The sequence below is a fragment of the Homarus americanus genome, unplaced genomic scaffold (genome assembly GCF_018991925.1).
Source record: "Homarus americanus isolate GMGI-L3 unplaced genomic scaffold, GMGI_Hamer_2.0 scaffold24260, whole genome shotgun sequence".
NCBI lineage: Eukaryota > Metazoa > Arthropoda > Malacostraca > Decapoda > Nephropidae > Homarus > Homarus americanus.
Window position 1 is genome coordinate 4,742,930 of NW_024721079.1, and position 24,540 is coordinate 4,767,469.

General features: G+C 43.5%; 1 protein-coding gene across 1 annotated transcript in view; it reads left to right on the top strand.

The window, feature by feature from the left end:
• LOC121861343 overlaps positions 1-24,540 on the top strand; it is a 90,727-nt gene that overhangs the window by 56,479 nt on the left and 9,708 nt on the right. The window contains exon 3 of the mRNA XM_042358992.1: positions 1,645-1,780. Within this exon, the coding sequence (XP_042214926.1) occupies positions 1,645-1,780 (136 nt within the window). The remainder of the gene's footprint in view (positions 1-1,644; positions 1,781-24,540) is intronic.

The window sequence follows — 24,540 nt, forward strand, 5'->3', positions numbered from 1 at the left end:
CTTGTTGTTTTTAAATCTCTGGGGAAGATTTTCAGAAAGTTTTGTATGAGATTCCTGTTAAAATAGTCTTGTAAAATTGTCTTGACATATATTTGTTTTTCGTATTAGACAGGTTGATAGAGGTTATTTTCGACTCCTCCTCCAGCTTGTTGATGCAGACGGCGGTATGTGTGACCACTCGGTTTGTGTATTTCAAGTTGGGTCAAGTGATGTTGGTCTGTAAAAACAATGTCATTCACGGGCCTGTGGGATACGACCATTTTGCCAGACATTATTACCTGATGGATTTCAAGTGCATAAGTAGTTTCCTCTAAATGAATGATTTCTTTTTCCTGTGTGTGTGTGTGTGTGTGTGTCTGCTTGTTTGTTTACCAGCGGTGGTGGAGGAGGAGGAGAAACAGTGATCGCATGTCTGGCATTAAGTGATGGTGGTATTGTTATGTGCTCATTTGGTATCTAATTTTCGGGGTTAAGTAAATTATAATTTGTGTGTTGTAAGAGGATTTGCTTGACGTTTCTTGCTCCTACTTCACGTTAACCATTATTTTTAAGTTTGTTTTATTTATTATTACATAACGTGGTAAACGAAAACAAACATTGGAGTTACAACGTTGTGACTCTGGCAGCCAATAACAAGCCGCGTCGACATTACCAAACACAGATGTGACTATCAACATTAACATCATGTAATTATAAATGTTGGCAACGAATTGTGAAAATATGCATTACTGAGAGAATATTTCACGTGTACTGTAGGTGTAACAGGAGCTTATAATGTGAGTGTCCGGTGTGTGTGTGTGTGTGTGTGTGTGGGTTACGTGTATGCGATTGTCTTGTGTGTGTGTGTCCTGTATATGTGTGTGTCTTGTGTACGTGTGAGTGACCTGTGTATGTGTGAGTATACTATAAATGTATATATGTGTGTGTGTGTCTGACTGTCTGTGTGTGTGAGTGCCCGGTATGCGAGTGTCCGGTGTCTGAGTGTTTTATGCGTGAGTGCTGGGGGCAGGATGTCGTCGTGGCTATACAATTTACCATAGGCGTCACATTTTCCTGGTGGTAATGTTGAAGGACCTTGGTTGTGCACAAGTGCTGGCTGGGGCAGAGGAAGGTGACGATTTTCTCTCTGATTCAGCATATCCCCAAGGCCATTACTATACCCTGTCATTTTGATCCCTGTTTTTGCCTCCAACTTGAGATAAATTTGTTGTGGATTAAGAGTGAATGGAAGAAATTATTTTAAGATTGTATATTAAAAAATAGTATTGGAAAGTGTCTAAGATTCTAAGAGGTGAGATTTAGTGTTGAAAATTGGTGAAGTGAAATAACACGTCGTATACATAACGTTGTTGATTGATATTAATTGAGTTTGTTATTATTTCACTTTATAATTATATTTGTCTGTCATAATAATTTTTCAGTTTATAATTATTTATTTTTTTATAATACCCCAGTTTATGCTTATATTTGTCGGTCATAGAGTATTATTATTCCAGTTTACGATTACATTAGTGTTTCTTTCTATAGGACTTGACAAATAACTCATCACGTCTTAATTATTATTGTGTCAAGGTTTATTTACAGGGATGGCTAACGTAACGAGCAGTTGTGTGATCAGTGTTACTTTTTCTTTGTTTATTGCAGGGCGTGAGTGGTGGATACGTGGGCGGGGCGGTAGGTGGCGCCGCTGGAGGCCCAGACGGAGCGACCTTCGCCCCAGACTCCCCGTACTTCCCCTTCACTAGTCCCTCGCGGCGGCCTCTCCCTCACAACGCGGCTGGTAAGTGTTTGGTTTCTCTCTCTCTCTCTCTCTCTCTCTCTCTCTCTCTCTCTCTCTCTGGTTGCCCAGGCCATTAACAGTCTCTCCTCCTCTTCCCTCCCTCCTCCTCCTTTCCTCTTCCCTCCTTCCTCCTCCTTTCCTCTTCCCTCTTCCCTCCTTCCTCCTCCTTCTCTCCTATTCCTTCTCCCTTGCTGTTTCATCTAGTTTTACTTTTCATTCCTTTCTCCCGGTCAGGTTTCTTCACTACATAATTTTTTTCTCCATTATTATTCCTAACTTTTCAGTAATTTTAGTCAAAAGATGATGTGTATTTAATTTTCCAAAGTTGACAAAATAGAAAAAAGTAAACCGTGATGCACACAAACAGTACTGATAGTCGGTTCACTCAATCTTTGCAACTGAGGCCTAGGGTCAGTGTGTAACAAGGCAGCTGATTGACTGGTTGACGGACACCCAAAGAGTCGCTCCAGTTCTTCAGTATTTTATCTACTGTGTTTATATTCTGATATTTTAATGGATAATGACTATTCCGTGTTGTTCTCTGATAATTTCCGCTCCTGGGAAGGCAAAAATTATACAGTTTTGTGTCACGGGTGAAAAATAGTTGGTAGTTTATAATTTGTTTTTTTCGGAGGACGTTATTGACAGAACATGACTTAAGGTGCGGTGCATATTGTAAAAAAATGTAACTGTGGCTCGTTACCACCAGAGTGTGCCCGCTGCTCCATAATCCTGTGCTCTTGTCGCTAATACGATGCCTTCAGTCTTGTAGGATTCCGTGTACCCACTAACTCGTCCCTCTCCCCCACCCACCACCCCTCTCCTACCTACCCCCATCCCATCCCCTTTCCCCTACCCCCTCCCAACATCCTCTACACTTCCCAACCCTATCCTACCCCACAACACCTCCCAACCTCCACACTATCCCATTCCACCCCAACCTCTCCATCCCCTACCCCCAACCCTTGCTCTCCCAACCCCCTACCTCTCTCCCTACCACTCCTACCCTTTCGTCTCCCCTCTTCCCCTCCCCCCGACCCCAACATCCACTCCACTCTTTACCAGAAAGTTCACCCTCACCAACAAGTGCTCTTTCGGAATCGTTTTTGTTTGGAGACTTTGCTTTTAGAACGCTGTTTATCTGAAGACTTGGCGGCCTCTTGAGTTTCCTTTGAACCTTATTGAGGTTCCTTTAAGCCTTATGAGTTTCCTTTAAGCGTTATTGAATCTCCTTTAAGCCTTATTTAGTTTCCTTTAAGCCTTATTGAGTTTCCTTTGAGCCTTATTGAGTTTTCTTAAGCCTTATTAAGTTTCCTTTAAACCTTATTGAGATTCCTTTTAAGTTTCTCTCTCGTTAACGTATTAGTATTAAAGATAATAGTAAATAAGGGCAGCACCAATAACAACTTTAAAGTTGGATAACGTCTTCATACGGAGTTCAAGAAGCGAGTGACATAATAAAGGTGGTCATTCTGGTGGTACTCTCGTCATGTACGCAAACACAGATTTATAGGGTCTAGAAACACTCTGCTCCCTCCGCCTCTTAGTATATCAGGGACGAGAAGATAGATTTAGATTGTCCCCGAGGGGGCTAGTTTTTTGGGCACCCCCTTACATCCTGTGCAAGGTGAAGCGCAGAAGCGTTTACAGCGCCCATCTGGGAAGCATGCTAAGTTCATGCTTGCCTTTATGACTCATGTGACGAGAAGAGGAGCTCTGATTTGCCTCTTAGTGTTGTTCTCAGGGCGCTGTTAGAGGTTAGCAGTATAGTTCTAGTAAAATGCCACCATCAGTTGTGGACTTTATGAGGCCCAAAGTGCTATACTGTAGTGTGGTTTGTTGTATATGGTGAAGACGTGTGTGTGTGTGTGTGTGTGTGTGTGTGTGTGTGTGTGTGTGTGTGTGTGTGTGTGTGTGTGTGTTGTTTTTTGTTGAATTTGCTGGCTGTCAACGCCTGGGTCATTACGGTGTGTGGGCAGGTAGTCTTGAGAGGGAATATTAAGAATGGAATGCTGGGGTATTAAGTTAAGTTAGCGGTGTGGTGTATATATTGAGAGGCATCAGGCGATGATAAGTCCGTGTGTATATGTGTGTACAGTACAGGGGTTGGGGGTCGGGGAGTGATGGTGCAGGTGGGGTGTACATATTGTTATAGATTACCCTGGGGCGGTGTACTACCATTTCCTGTGACATGATGAAAAGGTAGAGGCTAGGGGGTGGGTTGTTTCGTGTGGGTGGAGCAGCTGACTGGTTCACCACCACTCATGGAAGCTGAGCATAAATCAAGTTTGCTCGTGACACGGAGGATAATGTCAGCCCGGCAAGAGTGAGGGCCGCTTAAGGGTGCCCGTCGCCGCCCGTCACACGCTGCTGGATGATCCCCCACACAACCAACTTCTCCCCTACCGTCTCCACTTAAGCTTCACACGTGCCATAAACCTTCTCTAGTCCAAAGAAACAAGACTTAGATGTGACATTGTGTACACATGGTGGTCCGTTGGCCGAGTTATCTGGCGACGATGAAGAGCCGTCTGTACCCTGCCTTACACCCCTAAACTCTCCAGCTTCAGCAACTTATCCTCTGTGATCACCAAGCTAATTACTTGTACGGGAGATACTTATACCTGCGCTGCTTACCTTGTGTAGATTATTAGATGTCGCCTTCTGTTGATTAATTATCTAATGCTTGTGTGATGTGGTATTACACCCACGAGCTTATTTTCGTTGTTATTGTTTAAATTGTTGCCGACTTATTTAGTGACTTCATAATAGTGTTTTGGTTAGTAATGGAAATGATTATCAAATTCGCGTGTTTCCTGGCGCATCTCGTGGCGTGTATAGCGATTTTCAGATCCTGGGGGATATTGCGGCTGGTGTGTTTGTCGTGGCTTGACCCGAGGAGAGCCAGGAATGGGCAAGACGTTGGTACTTATTCAGCCAGGCAGCGTAATGGTATATGCACGGCTCCAGAGATTTGGGTCACTGGATTTTCAAGAGCTGTGTCGTGTACGGTGTACGGTATGTATATAAAAAGGTGAAATTACACTATAGTTCATAAAAGCTTGGTCGTAGGAAAATATGAGTATTGATAGTACTCATTGACCAAATTAAAATAACCAACTTCTGCTGTTCAATATGAAAAATGTAATGTATTTGAATCAGATCTTCAACACTTAAATATTATATTGTTTATATTTCGGGCTTCCTTCATATACCAAACACACACACACACACACACAAAGCCATGGAGACCTCCCACCTGGTGACCACCAGCTAATGATCGGGGCGACCTCTCGATTTTCCTTGTCAGATTATGATTGTGGAAGCCTTTTGAGATCTCTACCTTCGTGTGTGTGTGTCTCTTACCCAGCCGCTGAAGACATGGGTGCTCGCTCTTACGTATCACTCAACATGTCACCTGACGCATACTGTTAACGGGAACTAATTTATACCATATTAATGGTAATTGTTTTTGTCGTTTTCTTATCTGTGCACTTCTTTACCCTTTGGATGAACAATATACGACATTTTGATGGCCTCTCAGTTTGAACTTGTGTTGTTGGATGATATTTTTTTTTAAGATTTAGTGAAGTTAATTATAAAAAATCTTGATACTGAATTTTGTACGTTGAACATAGCTGACATATTTTGTTTTACTTTGTACTCCTCAACTAAGGTTTCAGCAGAGCGGTATTGGTGTCTGTGGGTCCTTCCATACGTTTGTTAGACCTGGATTTGATTTAGCTTCTTCCAGTTCATATCTGTAGGTCAGCCTTTCGGAGGAGGTGGAAGATGTGTGTCCTTGACTTACTTTTCAGGGTCATGAGGCTATTTATTGACCTAGTTTGATATAGGTGCAAGGAACCTGTCTTTGTGACTAGTAGTGCAGTGGTACATGTAGAGGAGGATTCAAATTATATGCTAATTGGGTTTACCAAGTCAACAAGATATATTCAGATCGATCATGTAACAACACCTAATATTTATGAACACAACAAGAAAACAAACAACATTCGGAATCAACGCATAATGAAGAAAGTATAAAAATCAGTACAGTATATACACTCCCGACCCACTCAGTTTAGTGTGTACAGTATGTGCTGGCTCATGAGATATATTGCAGTATAAGACCCGCTCAGTGTATCTATCTCATAGTACTTTTTTCTTCATCACAACACTCCACTTGGACAGTGTTAAACTCCGTTACACTTTGTCGTGTACATTGTAATCTGAGAAAGTGGTGGTGTTGTGTATCCAATTTTGGGAAAGAAAAGTTGATTTCATACGTGTGTAAGGTATTTGTTGAAGTCGAGGAGCGTCAGCACAGTACAGCACAGTATACCGGTAGTTTAGGGTGTAATTCGAGGCACAGGATAAACAACACTAACTCTCGACAGGTCAGTTTTATGATGTATGCTTCAACTGTTGTCATATCCAAATAATTTATCTTTTCCTCGTGTAAATACGCGCGCCTTGTTTGTTCATGTTTTGTTATCTTGTGTTATGGTTATCAGCATCAAGCAGCAGTTGTGACAGGTATGACAAGCGAGTCAGCGAGCAATCTGGAGAGTCAACATACATGATCCATGTGTCGAGTGCGTGTGCAAGATAAGTCAATAGTGGTGACTTTGAAGAAAGGTTACAAGAAGTTTGTGTTATTCACCCAGCTCGTCCGTGCAAGGCCAAGGTTAAAGGTCCAACATTTTAATTTTAGTTCAGAAAAACTGAGGTCATTGACCAGCCACAAATGCTCGTCCTGCTATCCTGGCCTCACCGTTAGGTACACAGCTAACATTCTTTAAGGCTCGTCTTGGACCTGGAATCAAAATCTGATTCTCAGTATCGCTGACCTAGAGACTGAGCCATTTGTGTATCAGGACTCGGCCTGCGGTGGCGTTTACAAGTGTAAAGTAGACTGTGATATAATTCTCGTGGGTGACGGAGGGAAGCCGCGGGAGCAGGGTAATCCTGGAGGCGGCGCCCCATGTTGATTCTGTCAACAGATTCCCCGGCTTGAGGCCGCGATGTACACTCTCTCAATAGGGACTACCACAGCTCTCATAGTAAGCGTATGGAGATGAGGGCGAGGCCCGTCCCTGTGTGTGTGTGTGTGTGTCATAGTAAAACGGTGGAACGTAGAAGAATTTGTTTTTTGTAGATGAGAGGGTGAGCAAGGTTGTACACGACGGTCTGAGGCTCACGTGTAGCGAAATTTTCTGGCACAAATAAAGAGACGTTAGAGTAAAATTGAAAGATATTAAAGTATCCTAAACCTGGTCCAGGTAAGGTTTAATACATCGTAAAATGTCATCTAGATTGTAAGGATATTTAGATAATTCTTTGGAAGAAGTTAAAATATATTAAAGACTATTATATAAATAAATTGAAGGAAATCATACCAAATTTCACTGAATGTGAATAAAACAACAATAGCATAAAATTTTTAAACTTCAGTTGTGTATAGGAGTGTGTTATGAGAGGGGGGGGGGCAGACATATACAGTATAATGAACGGGAGACGATGGTGGTGATGGTGGTGGTAAACGAAACAAACAAGGTGGTCGAGTCTTGACCCTCAGGACACACGACGTCACACCAGCAGGTTTAAGAGCTGGAGTGTGACCCCCCACCCCCCCAGCGCGCCTGGTGCTTCACTCTTCTTCTTTATGCAACCAGTCTTTAGTGAACCAAGTTTTCAGTTTTTTCCAGTCAGGTAGAGTTGGTTTGTTCCTTCACCCAGGACCAGTTCGTGCAGTTGATGGATAATTCCTGGGTGAGTGTCGAGTTGACGTCAATAAAATAATAGACCCCAACTTAACCCTAACCTAACCATTGGGTTTGGATGCTCATTAGTAGGACTGGGGCCCAGTTTTGATAGTGAGGTTAGGTTAGGTTGGGGTCCATTAAGATAGGCCCATTTGATAAAGACACCTAGACTTGAAACTGTTACTTGTCAGGACACACACACCGGCCTTCAGCCAGTTAGGATTAGGTTCAGCGCCAGCATTCTGTTCACATGGTAATCCTGTTTGATCAAAGCAGTAAATAGTTACCTGAAGTAGTTGTTGTGGTGGTGTCCTGTACCACTCCTCCCTCCCTACCTCCCACGTCTTGGTTGGCTCGTGAAGGTGAGTGGCGTTTGTTTACCTCTTGACACCCGAAGGCACTGTGACATAATTATGCCAGAGGAGATGACATTGTATTTCTTGTCTCGTATTTTCAGCATGTTATTACCGGCGTTAGTATCAGCGTTAGTATCAATCACCGTTACTATAGTGGTTCATGGCTTATATTATATTCACGTGGGTCATTGTAAACCCCAACCTGTACTCACTGGAAGATCGGGATTCTACAGTAAGTCTCAGGTCGTGTGGGTTCAGATCTTCAAGTTACGACATTTCAACATCTTTTATCGTTAAGAAAAACACCAATTTTATCCCCGTATTGCATTTTAGAAGCTCTTGTCTCCAAAAAAAAAAAAACCCACACTTTTGAGTCTTTTGGATATTTTGTAAGTACAGTATGTTCGTTAGTCCCTAATAGTGGGTACACGGGTTACTGTGGACAATTCTAAACGGTTTCATCTCCATACATAAATGCATACATACATACATACATGCATACATACATACATACATACATACATACATACATACATACATACATACATACATACATAAAAAATGGTGAATCCTCGGGTAATCTCAGAAGTATGAATCAATATTTGTGACCAACTCTTGAAGTTTCTTCCCGTGTACTGTAGTCTCCCTGGATGGCCTCCCTGGAGTCTCCATAACACCAGGGGGGGGGGGGGTGCTTGTTTTCGTCGTCGCCTCCTACAGAACCAGTAAACCGATTGAAGCGAAAGTTGTCACACATTTTTGGGGGGAAACATGAATTTGCTTGGATGTCATTTCGTTAAGAATACCTACGAACGAGAGGCCGAGAAAAATATTAGTTTTTTTTCTTGTTTCTTTATTTACGTACTTACTTACTTACTTACTTACTTACTTACTTACTTAGTTATGCATTGATGTACATTTACGTTATTCGCTGATACAGGACCCTTGGTATTATTCACGTCTGTAATTATTCCAGGTTTCACGAAAAAAAAAATAAAGATTAATGACGCGTAAAATATGAACTGGATGGAGATATATCACAATAGAGTTTCTCACAGTGAAAGGCCCTAGTGTATCGGGGAGGTTCGTTATGAAACCTTTTATATTTTTTTCCTGTGGTGCTGGAATGGTTCAATCACGGGATATCGTGACGCCTCCATGACTACACCTCAAGTCCTAGGGGCAGCGAGGCATGTCAGACGTCAGTAAGTTTCTCCGGTGCGTCTGTTGGTTGGTTACGTCGTGTTAGACTGTACAGTGAGGAACAAGAGTAACTGAATGGTTCATTGGACCGTGGCACTTCCGTCGACGCTTAGAGCATTGTGTGTCTTTCTCAACCCGTGCGGGACATCTGGGTTGGACAAATTATGAACCGATGCTGTTTTTGAGTAACACACACACACACACACACACACGCACATATACACACATACACACATACATACATACATACATACATACATACATACATACATACATACATACATATAGCCAGCCAACGCACACACCCAACCCCCAAAATAATACACGCATACAGATACACACACACAAACAGACATTCATATTACTCTTGAATATATTTATGTGGGTCGGGATCGTGGTTGTGCTGCATAACAATCACTGTGGCGTCCGTGTGTCCGTCGGTCGGGGTAGTATTGACCTCCGTGTCACAGTTTTTGCCTGCCAGCGGCCTCCTCTCTCCTTCCCTACCTCTCCCTCCCTCCCTACCCCCCTCCTCCCTCCCTCCCTACACCCTCTTCCCTCCCTCCCCCTCTTCCCTCCCTCCCTACCCCTTCCCTCGCTCCCTCCCTCCCTCCCTACCCCTTTCTCCCCTACCCCTTCCTCCCTCCTCCTCTTCCTCCCTCCTCCCCTCTCCCTCCCTCCCTCCCCCTCCCTCCCTCCCCCTCCCTCCTCTTTCTTCCACCCCTTCCACCTCCCCTCCTCCCTCTCCACCCTCCCTCCCTCTCCCTCCCCCCTCCCCCTCCCCCTCCCTTCCTTGGCCCCCCTCTTCCTTGCCTCCTCCTCCTCCTCCCTCCCTCCCTCCCTCCCTTCCTTCCTTCCTTCCTTCCTTCCTTCCTTCCTTCCTTCCTTCCTTCCTTCCTTCTTCTACCCCCTCCCACCCTCCCCCCTCCCTTCCATCTTTCCACCCCTCCACCCACCTTGTTGCTGATGTGTTTTTACGGTCTGTGGAGTGAAGAAAATTGTACGTTCACTTGGAGATTTAGTTTATGTATTTTCCCCTCAAGAATGTGTTTAGATTCCCCTTAAGTTAAACCCTGAGTACGATGAATTAACTCATTGAGGACGAGGAATTGAGATAACTACTTGATGATCCCTCGAGTACGATGACCTTAAACCTCCTCCTTGACTATAAAGATAACGTTGTACTCATTGGGTTTAAGTCATCGTACTCAAAGTCTTTAAAGAATATGTATTTTTAGGTAACTTTCTTAAAATAGGTACCAGTTGAGTCACCAAAAGTTTGTGTATATAACGTCGGTCGTATTATTATTATTATTATTATTATTATTATTATTATTTTTGTTATTATTATTATTATTATTATTATTATTATTATTATTATTATTTTTGTTATTATTATTATTATTATTATTATTTTATTATTATTATTATTATTATTATTATTATTATTATTGATATTATTATTATTATTATCATTATTATTATTATTATTATTTAAGAACTGTCAGAGGAGATTATTAGAGTTATTTAAGGCTGTGGTGGCACGGCTTGGATTTCAACGTACATTTAATCACAGAAAAAAATACGAGTGACCTTGTATGTTTCCTTAAGGGCAGCGGGTCTGGGGTTTTATATATCACCGTTTACGAGTTCACGGAGAAGCTGCTTAAACAGAAAATAGACACTGCGTAGGAAGAAAATGGAGAGAGGGTTAAGGGTGATTGGGGGGTCAACCCTTGTACTGTTTTTATTGTGTTTATTGTTGTGAGGAGGAAGAGGAGAAAGTAACATTAAGAAGATGCTTGAACTATGTAATTAATAAAACATTAGTTATGGTTTTTAGTCGGGTTCCACACTCATAAAGGTCCGTACGTACGTTGATTAGTGTTAGTTAACTGAAGATGGGATTACGGGTAGTCCACTTACTGTAAGCTTGAACCCAGAAATGATTCCCCAAATGACAACAGTTAAGTCAATTCACTAGAGCACCAGTTTCGGGGTCAGTGTTGACGTGTGTTCAATCCAGATGTAAGATCACCTGATTATTAGACACCCTAACTGTAACCCCTCCCTCCAGAACACCTCATGTAGCCTTAGGGTGTTTAATCATCAGGTGAAATCAATTAGGGTGCATAATTGTTAGGTGATCCAGATGTTATGGTTGTGAGATGTGTATGTAATAGTATATCTGTGGAGGTTTACGTAGAAGTTACTGATCATTGTTGAGCTGTTGGCTTCAGCTGATGATTTAAGGGGTCACGAGCCTAAAGCGAGATTAAAATAAAGTAAATTTACTCTCTGGCGAGGCTATAAATATTGAGGGGGACTAACGAACCACCTAGACGAATCCTCCATGAATAAGTACTCGTGTTGCATGCATTTATATGACGTTATTAGTACTGCTTTAGACTTAGGGAAAGGAAGGTTAAAGAAAGAGAGAGAGAGAGATCTAGCTTTATTCTTTGGAGGTAAACTTTGGGAACGAGTTTACACCAAGTAATGTGAAACTTTGTCTGCCACTTGCTGCAGTAGAGGACCACACAACGCCGCCACACCCATGCCCCACACTACATCTACCCCTCACTAACACCGTTTATTCTACACTACCCCAAAACACACACACACACGCACACACACACTACTACTACTACTACTACTTTGCTGTCACTCGGAATCGAGTATGACGATCATCCAGCTATGATACAATGATATGAGTTATTAAGGACGTCACCTACGTTGGTGAGTTCTGAGGTGTGCGGGACCGGCAGGGTCGTCCACAGATGTTGCACTTGAGGAGAGCTACATCTAGTGCCTCGTTATGCAGTCGGGCTAACTCGAAAGTATTGACACCTTCTTCTGTGGTGCTCCTCCAAGCGTTACGGTGTGGAGCAATCGTCTCCCCGGTGAAGGGGTCGATTTGGCACTCTTTCAGGTTTGTCTTAAGACTTATACCTTTTCAATTGCCCGCCGGCGTTACGTTTACTCTTCGTTAGGTGACTGTAAAGTAGCTGCTTTGGCAGTCTAGTGTCGTCCATGCGGGTAACATGGCCAGTCCAACGTAGTTGTTCATGGATAATGGTAGCCTCGATGCTCCTACAGTTAGTGTCACCGAGAATACTGGCAATTGTTCTCTTGTTTTCCCAGCGAACTCGAAGGATGGAACGTAGACTACGTTGGTGAAATTTTTCAAGTGTCTTGAGGTGCCTCTTGTATGTGACCCATGTCTCGCTGCTATATAGCAGGGCGCTGCTATATAGCAGGGTGGGGAGGACCACTGCTCGATATACGTGCAACTTTGTAGATAATATCAGCTTCCTACAGCTGAAAACGCGGGTACGGAATCTGCCAAAGGCTTGAGATGGCCATCTGATTCGATGTTGAATCTCTTCATCGATGTCCGCGGTGGTGGACAGGTGGCAGCCGAGATACCGAAAGTGGGTAACATTAGAGAGGGTAGTACCGTTAAGCTGGATGGTTGGTGGAGGTGTGGCTGAACCAGGGGCTGGCTGAAAGAGAATCTGATTCTTACGTACATTCACCTCAAGGCCGAAGTGTGCATATGCATCTGCGTAGGTGTTCAGGATATCCTGTAGGTCGCGTTTAGTGTGAGCGACACACACACACACACACGCACACACACACACACACACACGATAATGTTCTTTTCCTGGTATGAATATTTATCATTAATTATGCCTGGTAATGAAATAGTAGTATGCATCAGGTCATGGCTAAACCTGACACCTGGGTATGTAAAAAGTCCTCACGCGATCATTGGCCAGGTGTAAGAAGCCCTCACACGAAAATTGGCGAAGCCATTAGCTATCCGATGTTGCTGGTAAAGAACAACACACTGTACTAATTTTTGTGAGGGGACTCGTGGTACTCCGATTCATGATGATATTTCCTCTTGTATCTGGTTATAATACAAAACAAAATTATCTTCTACTGTAAGTACGGCAGTGTCAGTGCAGTTCTCATGTCGTGTTACACCTTCTCCGTGACGTCGAAAAAGTCAGAGGCATTTCCCCATTGACAGGTTACGAGCAAAACTCACTGGGCTATTTTTTTTTTAAAGACTCCGTTGCTAGTTGTGTTGCAAAGGGTCGTGAGAAAGTCATGATCCTTTGACCACTTTGAAGAAGGGATTGCATTTACGTGTTATTAGGTATTGAGAAATATTTACTTAAGACACAAACATTCTGAAAAGTATGATTATGGAGTTTTAGGTAATGACAAAATAATGTACAGTAGGTGTTTTGTAATCTCTGTGCCTGTACCACTTGTATCTGTACTGTTGTCTGTGAAATGATTAGATGAATTACCTCCTTTCTGTAGCGAGTAGAGGCAGCTCTGTGATCAGTAATTTGTCTCGTTCAGTTTGAGTCTCAGGAGTTGCGGGGAATCTTCTTGATATTTGATCTCTGAATAACACACGGAAGCTCATGTTGACTTGATTTATACTGTGTAGTCTTGGTGGTGTTTTAATATTCTGTAGAGTCATGCTCCTGCCTGCCAGTTTGTGGAAGCTGCCCAGCAACACCCGATGGACTTGTACTTAAAGTCATGCATATAGTGGACGCCGCAAGAGTTAAGTGCAAGTTGCGTGTTATGACCTTGACCTTTGCATGTCACAGTACCAAGGTCACCAGCATCACTGTCCGTCAAGGGGATGTGAAGCGAACATCAGTGTCCCTCTAAATACATATCTAGTGCATATGTTTGTACAGTAAATGGACAAGATACCACTGAGAAACTAAATGGATATAATGATATTTTTTTTTTGCTTCCATTTGTATTATATAAATAGATTAAGAGAGAACTGGTACTAATTACACAAAAGTCTTACTGCTGTACTGTATATATTATCAATTTATGTAGAACGAGTTCGAACAGCAAATACCATCGTAAACTATATTCTTAATAGTGTTTCTCATGGTTATGTATCACAAGGTGGAGACGACACATACCACCCCGGATGATATTCCCCTCAGGATCACCAGTAGAGATGGCTAGTTAGTGTGCACACGGTGTATGCCAGGAGATACGTAACAACTTGTCATGAGTGTGACGGCCATCATCTCTCCAGTCGAGTGTAATCACATCTTCAAAAGTTGGTATTTTGTGACGATGTCTACGAATTCGAAATACCGAGTAATAACAGCTTGTGTTTAACAGTTTCATTCAGTAAAATATTGTAAATAAAATATTAAAAAAAATACTCACCTTGGAGAAAATTCAATTCTTCGGAAATTACTTCACTAAATAAAAGAAAGTGTTGGTAGATAAGAGAACTTCTTTGTGTGATTAATTATGAATGTTATGTTCAGAAACTGGTCATTAAATCAACTGAAAGCACGTTTGTGTGTGTGGAGATTTTTAACTATCTCTATTATTATTATTTTTTTTGGCATGACGTCAGTACTGCAAATATTTGGGACTGATGAGAACATCTTAATAGAGTCAAAGAGTCGTAAGTTAAAACCAGTAAAGCGTAAACTGGAAAGATCCGTATCGTAGTTTATACTTGTGTGTGTGGGGGAGGGGGGGTAAGTCTTGGCTACATAACTACGCCCAGAAATACTTTCACATTGAGTGATAGCAGGTGCCTCCGAGCCTCGGGTAGACCTTGACCCACCCACCCTACTGAACTGTTGAAATACACAGTGAGAAAAAAATCTACCCCTGTCGATGGTATTTGCCTCAGTCGACAAGCAAAGCTACTTATGTATACTGGTTAAGGAAGTAAATGCGAGTTATATGTACAGTATATTGATGGTTAAAGTTGCTTAACGTATTCAAGGCGAGGTTAAGTTGCTTTAAATGTTGAAGGCTAGGTTATAGTAGTTTAAAGTACAGTGTGAGCGGTAACTTGTATGGTCAGGTAGTTTCTAAGATATAACAGAATTAACTAGTAAAACGCCAGGAAAACACCACCCCCTCGCCCCTCCCCCTCCACATCCCTGAAGACTTGACCTAAACATTGCAAGTATTATTTTGGTTTTGCCTTGAGGTGGATTAGTTAGGAGGAGGATCAATGGCCAGCTCACTGTTGATAAAAATGATGAGGGCGACGTGTGTGTGTGTGTGTGTGTGTGTGTGTGTGTGTGTGTGTGTGTGTGTGTGTGTGTGTGTGTGTGTGTGTGTGTGTGTGTGTGTGTGTGTGTGTGTGTGTGTGTGTGTGTGTGTGTGTGTGTGTGATTAAGAACACCGACTACCTTATATTTAAAGATTTATTAACTTGACTTATTCATGTTGTCACGGCGTGAGGACTAGTGGTCAGGTCACACCGCTGATAAAGGCAAGAAGATTGACTCGTTCATGTACTCAAGACAAGAGGAGTGGCGTGGTGTACCCAAGTCAGGCCATAGTGAAGATCTTCCTCTCTCTCTCAGCCTCTGCCTCCCCGCTCATGTGTAAAAAAGTAGGCGGTGTCAGACCATGTTATATACATCAACGTCAATAACTTGGCAAAAGTTCTGGACCAGTCCATTAGTTTCCCGGAGCAAAAATAACGCGCGATGCCCATCATCTTTTACGATAGAATTCATGATCTTGAAGCTCCTCCACCTCTCATCTCTTGACGGGGGCTCCTGGCAAGACTAATATTGCTGTGGGGGTTTTTTTTACCGCTGTCCTCTTGTACTGTCAGAGACTCCGGTGTCCTGAGGATGACTTTACTGTGATCTGAGACTTTGCTTAAGTTTACTGTGACCTGAGGATGACTTTACTGTGATCTGAGACTTTGCTTTAGTTTACTGTGATGTGAGACTGACTTTACTGTGGTCTGAGAGGCTGAGAGACTATATTAAAACTTTATATTGTCTTTTCCTGAATTAAGAAAGGATCCTCTTTGTCAACCAACACGGGAAGGAGAGAGGGACGAATGAAAGGGAAAGGTAGGGGAGGAAGGAGGGAAGGAGAGAGGAAGAAAGAAAAGAAAGAGGGAAAAGAGGAAGAAAGGAGGGGGGGGGGGAGAAAGGAGGTAGGAAGTGGCAAAAATGAATGTTAGTAAAGGAAGAGAAGCCAGCGGTGATCCTGTGGGGCGTAGTTGTGCATGCGGCCGACAGATAGCGCTGATATGTAGAGTCTCGCTTGATCAGTCACGCGTGCCACCATTAAATATTCTCCTTGATGTATCGATAATAGTGATCATGGGTAGAAGTGTGCCTCGCTCGCCCCAGGAATTTTAGTTAGCTACTCGGGTCGCCCCCGTCCGTGTGTCTGTCCAGTGTGTTTATTTGTTGCTCGCAGTTGAACCTCTCTTGTCTCTGGTAGCTCGCTGTAACTGAAGGTACCTTCTGATGCGGTACGAGGTACGAGGTGAGGTGCGTGTACTACTGGTGCATCATCACACACACACACACACACACACACACACACTTACACACATTTAACATGTAAACATTTGGTGAATTATCGTATGTAATGCACGTCTCCACAAAGCACGCGTTCATTTAACATGTACATTCATACATAGTGCACGTGTATTTACGGTGCACTTGGACACATGGTGCACGTAGAAACAGTGCAGGTGCACATATAGTGATGGTACACACAAGGTATATGTTACAGGGAGGTGGCCGTCGCCAATGCCCCACTTACTATGAGGTCCACAGTTCCGTCTAGACGGTAGTGTGGTGCTGTGATCTGCATCACTCTGCCTGGCTTGTGTCTACGTTTATACTCGGCTACCGATTCCTCTCCTTCCTCACTCTTATATCATACTGTACACGTTGCTCAGCCCGTCATGCTATCGAGTGTTGCATTGGACTTACTTCTATTTAACTTTCGACGTAAAGCAAAAATCAAAGTTCACGACTGTTGATGAAAGACCCAAGATCCTAATGTCACCATTAAAATCAGAACACGTCTTAAATTGTGTATGCTGCAACTTTGGGATGGCATTTTAACCTTTGACCTGCAAGGAATGTGTGGCGGGCTGCCCGGCGCCGGCACTCACACTGGCCTTGAACTCGGAAGGTCGTGCGGGGGAGGACAGGGAGGGGGGGGGAGGTTGTGAGGCAGTGGTCTGGGGGAGGCGGGGAAGTTTCCTTGGGAGGGGGGACTGAACCTGGGTACGGGGCCGGGCTGGTGTACGATCCTGGGGGAGGGGGGGTGCAAGTGGGAGATAGATATCTTGGCAAAGGAGGTGGAGGAAGAGTTATCCCGTTGCAGAGATTGAGTATAGCGGAGGAAGGAGTCAGGCGGGGTTATGTCCGAGGAGGCCAGGCGAGACCACGTTAGAGTAAGAGGAAATAATCACAGGAAGGGAGGGTAAGAGGCATTATTGGAGGAGTATCTCAGGACAGGGGACAGTAGGAGGGTTCTTGGAGGAGGAAATAGGAGGAAGTGTTCTAGCAGGAGGAGGAGGAGGGAGGAATGCTCCTGAACGGGTTGAGAATTACCTCACTTCAGGGCAAGAGTACCTGTATACAGAAGTCTAGTTACTTAGGAAGAGTCTATAATGAACGACATTCTTCAGGCGGATAGCTGAAAATCATTGGAGTCTCCCCTGAGTTTCTTTTACATACTGTGGTCGTGTGGGATGTATTCATAAGGCTGACCTTCCACAATTATTGTAAGTAGAGGAGCTCCGCCAGGTAACTCCATGATCACCTTTGTTGTGACATTGGCGGTTTCAGTGACCTTTGTCGAGCTGTAATTAAAATTTAAACACTGTCCCGGGTTTTACCCATACTGTATGTAAAGTGTCACTAGAATAAGTCCATTGGTATTAAAGATATGTTGTTCAAATACATATACATACATACATAAATACATACATACATACATAAATGCATGCATACTAGGCATTAACAGAGCTTCCATATTTGATGTTGTTAGTGGAAGACATGACCAAATTTTGTAAAGATTTTTATGGCTAACATTAGTATAAGAAACTGCGTAGCCTGACAGTATGTGACTAACTTATGTTTGAGATAGTTATAAGGATTTTTTGGTGGTGAATAGAACTTAAAGCATTGTGTGAGATGAAAATATTTTGGGGGGTCGACGTTTTGTGTAATCTTGACGTACTGTTCCTCTACAATATATGGGCTTACATCCTAACCATCAGTAACACATTTGAAGGGTTCAAGACAGTAACTCATCCTGGCCCATTAACGTTTTGATTGTGTTACTTAGAATTTTTGTTAACATAAAAAGCGAAAGGTAAGTAAAATCAGACAAATATCGTTGCTTAGACTATTCACCGAGGCGCCTCCTTGCCAGACTTTATCTGATGGAGGTTATGAAGGAAAAACACTGAGGGAGTTTCACAGTGATAATCCTGTGTATAATTGACCTTTGGTGCTTCAGAATGCAATTTTAACAGAAAACTCCAACGACCTCATAAATGCCCTGGTGTAGGCCAACAGAAGATGCCTAATAGTTTCTCCTCTCAGTATAGTTCGGCTGAATACTGACTCTTGAAATATTTATGAAATAAGGAAAAAAAAAAAGAGATTATCCCTGAGAAAGTGTAGTGGCCGGAATTCCCTGGTCAGGTCATTACTGTTGTGATGGCTTTTTCCTTCACCGTATATATCATGTGATGGCTTTTTCCTTCACCGTATATATCATGATAAACAGGATCAGGATGTAATGTGAAAAGTTGCAGGCAATGGTTTAAGGTTAAGAGGTTTTTCAGTAATAGCGATGGCAGAGACAGACAGCTTGATGAATAATATAGAGGTAGGAGGCCAACATCCACAGACCTGGAGGAATGGTGTTAGGTAGACCTGGTTAACTCACGGTACTCAAGAAGGTTAACTCAAGGTACTCAAGAAGGTTAACTCACGGTACTCAAGAAGGTTTACTCACGGTACTCAAGAGGGTTAACTCACGGTACTCAAGAAGGTTAACTCACGGTACTCAAGAAGGTTTACTCACGGTACTCAAGAAGGTTAACTCACGGTACTCAAGAGGGTTAACTCACGGTACTCAAGGGGTTAACTCACGGTACTCAAGGGGTCAAAGGAAATAATTGAATATAAATATTATATAATACTGTTTACCTGTCATCACCGTATGGCTGGTGTCTGTGGAGTGTTATTGTGATTTTTTCTGTCTTAAGGTTTATCTGGAGGAGGAAAACAGTGTGGTGATCCAGGTATGAGTTCCCGTTGGTGACCGGTCAGTGAGCCCCGGCATGATACGGACCTATAAAGCTGGGCGCCCGCTACGATTAGGTGTCATTAGGATTGGAACTCGATTGGATTGGGACCCATATAGGACTGGGTTCTAATCTTAATGGTTAGTTTGGGACCTATTATGACTTGGACCCATTTGATCAGTCACCACACCCCATTCATATGTAAACATTTCGTCCTATCAGTTACTAACCTGACGTCATCGACCAGGGTGAATATTGTGGTAGAATGTTGTTAGAGAAGAAAAAAACAACTAAATTCATCTCTTAAAAGTTGAAGGCTTAGAATGAGTAACTCTTGTGTATATAGTTTGTACAAGATTTAGAAGCACTTACTCAGTTAACATTAATGTAAGTACGTAATCATTCCTTTTAGAGCAATATACCAGAATGAGAGAGCAGAACCTGACTCGCGAGGGTTCTTAAGTTAGATGATGGTGTTTATGGATGAAAATTGAAATAATGAAAGAGATGGGAGGCAGATGAGAGCGTACGAGTATTATTATTCGGTAAATAATTTCTCAGGGTTTATGAGCCTCGTCAATTAAGAGGTGTTTTCTGTCACATTAAACTACATTCTCAACTCACACCTGCTCCACATGCCTCTAAGATGATAGCTTTAAAAACAAAAGGGAGTGTATGGCGGGGATGGAGTCGAACGCCAGCCAGGTTGTGAGTATAAAACCGGGAACCTGCACGACACGACAGCTGTGGCTCTTGACATATGTACAACACTTGACCCATAAATTCTTGTTCTCTCATGTGGACAGGTAAATTAGAATGGCTTTTGTTGCAGGTATTGTATGTGAGGATTATGATCAGAGGCTTTTTGCTTTTTAAAATTTTTTTTTCCCTACCCAATATATCTTGAGATGTGTAGGTAGTGTGTGCTGGGTGTGCAAGTGTAGTGTTTGGTGTAGTGTGCTGGGGTGTGCAAGTGTAGTGTTTTAGGTGTAGTGTGCTGGGGTGCAAGTGTAGTGTGTAGTGGTGTGGGGGTGTAGTGCAAGGTGTGTAGGTGTAGTGTGCTGGGGTGTGTAGGTGTAGTGTGCTGGGGTGTGCAAGTGTAGTGTGTAGGTGTAGTGTGCTGGGGTGTGCAAGTGTAGTGTGTAGGTGTAGTGTGCTGGGGTGTGCAAGTGTAGTGTGTAGGTGTAGTGCGCTGTCGTAAAAAAAAAAATATTTGAAAATAATTATCAATCCATAACAGTAAAGATCATTTAAAACTTCAGCAATATGGAACATGTGTGACAAAAGTTAGCTTGATTTGAGTCTTTAAACCGTGATAGGAAGGGAGTACTTTCCATCTCGACGGTGGTGTGGGTTATCAAGCATTTGTCCCATCATCAGTGACAGGTTCTAGGGCAAGGTGAGTACAGTACGGGGAGTGAAACATCCTATTGGACAGAACGGTTCAAAGACCACATATTGAATACGTCAATCAAAGGGTCTTTTATTTGCAGTGTTTTTTTATTTGGATGTCTCCTTTCTCCATTACTTAGTGCCCTAAACATACACACACGCACACACCATCACATATTTTTGTGTTCGTCTACCAGGAATTGGAACATCCGGCTGGTTATCATGAAGTGAGTTATATCACTTATTGTGTGTGGATGTATTTCTCACTGTAAGTAAGTTAATGGCCGGGATCGGTATGGAGTGTCGGGTTAGTTGTGGTACTGTAGGTCTTGAGGTGGTGGCATTAAATTTCTCTCTCATTCGTTTTGGTGAGATGTTTGTCGATTCACACACAGGCTGATGCTGATGGCTGGGTCGTGGTTGGAATGTCTTACGCATGTTGTTTTTAGTCTCGTAGGGTAAAGCTGTGTGTGTGTGTGTGTGTGTGTGTGTGTGTGTGTGTGTGTGTGTGTGTGTGTGTACTAGGTGTTGTTGTCTTGGTAGTGATTGCTTGTGGTCATCATCGTATTGCCATGAAGAATAAGTCCTGAGTTTTGTTGTTGTTCGTGGGGTTGCTAGTGCAATATACTCCTCTTGTAAAACAATGTGATTTCGGTAAAGTGAACGAAGCTGTTTAATTTATAGAAAACTTAGTTATGTTCTCTTGTTTTTGTAGAACTTTTAATCTTATTATTTAAGCACTGATATTACAGGTTTGTCTGAACGAAAAATTGAAACGTCTGTTATAATACGGAAAAATTGCATTGTTTATAAATCCTCTTTATGTCTTTGCTTATATGTACTTATTAAGTTGGAGAGAAAAACGTAAATTTTATTTCTGAGGAATGTGATGTCGTGGATCAGAGTAATTACTGCTTCAGAGTCTAGTGGAGTCCATTAGGGGAGAAGCTGAGCACGAGCACTGCCAGACAGGATGCGTGGTGGAGGTGTGGGTGTTGAGGTATGTGTGTGGGAAGGTGGGTGTCGGGCACCTTCGTCGGTACAGTGGAAGGAGAGGGAGGGTGGTGGGGTGCTGGTGGGTGTAGGGCACCTCCGTCGTCACAGCGGGAGGGGAGAGGGAGGATATCGGGTGAGTAGTGGGTGTTTGGGCACCTTCGTCGTCACAGCGGGAGGAAGTAGGAGGAAGATGGTGGCGGAGTGAGTGGTGAGGTGTCTGGGGACCTTTGTCGTCACAGGGAGAGAGAGAGAGAAGTGACAGGATTGAGTGGTGGATGCTGGGTACCTTTGTCATCACGGCGAGAAGAGAGAGTTGCGTAGAAGTTAACGAGTGACATAAAGGCTGACGTGTTGACAAAAAGAGGAGGGGTGAATATAGAACGATGGAGGAGAGAGAGAAAGAGAGAGAAGGGTAATATATGTAAACAATGTAGTCTCGGAATCGCACGACCCTAGCGAGAGCTTTTGTCAGCGAAGGTGTATTCTGCAGAGTAAGTTGGGCAACAGGGACAAGAGCTGCTTCAGAGATGTCCTCACGCTGCTCAGTGTTCCAGACGGCGGGTGGGAGACGCCCTTCAGGAGGTCATGGTGGTCGTAGGATGAAGTCTAGGAAAGTGGGTAGCTGGGTATGAAAACCAGTGGTCAGAGATGGGTGTTAAGACAAGGGTACTCCCTGGGCAGAAAGCGTGGTAGATCCTTGACGACTTGTGAATTGATAAACGACTGTTGTGTTTGAGTCGAGACATAAGCAGTGATGCCTGGGTGTGTTAGTGCAGCACAACACATTACCAGAAATTAATTGACGTCGGTGACCCAAAGTGGTGGTGGTGGTGGTGGTGGTGGTGGTCTCTTTATGATGGTTAGGTTATTGCTGACACTATACCGCTGACAGCCCCTTATGGGAACAGGTGACGGTGGTCCTTCCGTCCACCGAGGACTTGTGGAAATAGTGGTCATGTCAGCCTGTTTGTTGCCTTGTAAACTGTACCTTTATGGTGAGAGCCTCAGCTGTAAGTGGTGATAGTAGACCAGGTATTATGAGTGGTGACAGTGATAACCCTGACTGTGGTGGTGGTGACGAGGAGGGTGGTAAAGGGGGTGGTAGGTGGTGGCAGTATGCGGCGGGCGGGGCGGGATGTTAGTAAGGATGATGGCAGGGATTGGTAAGAGGGATGGTGGTTGTATTTAAGGGATGGTAATGGGGGAGTTGGCAGGGTGATGAAGTTGGTTGTTAGGATGGCAGAGAGTCCGTTCTTAATTGGTGGTGTAATAGGGACGGTGTGTGTGTGTCAGATTGGCAGAATGTGTAATAGGTGCAGTATCAAGAAGAGGTGTCAAATGGGAGGGAATTAGCCAAGTTTTCAAGACAGTGTTAGGTTGGTGTGGAGGTGTGGTAGTGCAGTGTGGGCGGTGGTATTGGTTGTCGGTGTTGGGATGGCAATGTGGTAGTAGTGGCGATGAGAATGGCAGGCTGTTAAGGATATTGGTATATAGAGGGCGTTGGAGATGATGGTAGGTATAGAAGGCCTGGGATAATGGTTAGCCTAAAGCTGCCAAAGAGATGATGGGAGGAGATAATGGTATAGAGAGCCTGTCGGTGGCGATGGTATTTCCTGTCGGGAGATGATGGTATAGCCTGTCGGTGGAGATGATGGTTGGCTGTTCGGAACTGACTGGTTAGCTTGGCAATAGTGATGGGAGGCGTATAATGGTTGGCTGTTTTGAGATGATGGAATAGAATGTTAAGTAAAAATGATGGTACGATGTTGGTGATGATGGTAATTTTGCCCGGAGATTCATGGTAGATTCTCAGATAATGGTAGAAAATTGGATCATAGTAACGAGGAGTCCGCAGTAAGGGTGGTGATGGCAGGGAGGTGATGGGAGAGAGAGTAGGATGCACCATGAAGTCACGGACGGTGGCAGGGTGTCGGGCTGTCCCAGGGTGAATTGGTGGGTGGTAGGGTGGGCGGCGCCAGTCCTACGTGGTGGGTGGGAGTGCCATACCCCCCCACCTAACCACCCACTTTGCCTGGCACTGGGTCAGGGTGGTGGTGACGGAGCGAATGACGTCTTGATGAGGATTTATTCGGAGCGCCTCAACTCCCGCCGGATCTGACACTACTGCGCTCAAGTGGGAGGCCAGATTTATAGCGGCGTCTCATAGGGCGTTCTCCTCCCTCACCATTCACGTCCACTTACGCCTCATGTTCGCCAATAGGTTATCATTTATGAGTTTGGTTGATTTTTTTTTAGTAAGGCTAAGACTGGCACACACTCTCTCTCTCTCTCTCTCTCTCTCTCTCTCTCTCTCTCTCTCTCTCCGGCTAGACTAGCATTAGGTTGGTCTTTCTCCCTCGCACCATGACGCCTGCCTGACGTATGTTTGATCATTCCTCGCGTCACCCCCATATTTACCCTCCAAACAATCACTCCCCACAGTCTCCTCCCGCACGGTTCGTCATCCCCCGGTACCCCCTCCTCCCGGTACCATCCTCCCCCCAGTCGCAGTGCTGCATTCCTTTCCTGGTTTTCCTCGCTCGCTTTTTTTCTTTATTTTCTTAGTACATAATTGTTTAGTTGATTCTTGCTATAGTTTTGTGTGTGTGTGTGTGTGTGTGTGTGTGTGTGTGTGTGTGTGTGTGTGTATGTGTGTGTGTGTCTGTCTGTCTGTCTGTGTAAATTGAGTTGATCGAATTTTTTTCTTTCATTCCACTTGGCAAGCGAATTGGTATAGATTAGTAGTCGAGACCACAACTTGATTATTTTGATCTTAGGAGAAACTGTTTAGGTAGTTTACGTAAAGAGAGTCTAGTCAACATTTACAGTAGTACTAATGTTAGGGGTCAAGGTCAGAGGTCAAGGTTCGCAGACATTGATTGATCTTTAGTGAAATAACTTTAAAATAATGAATGGAATGTGTCTGAACTC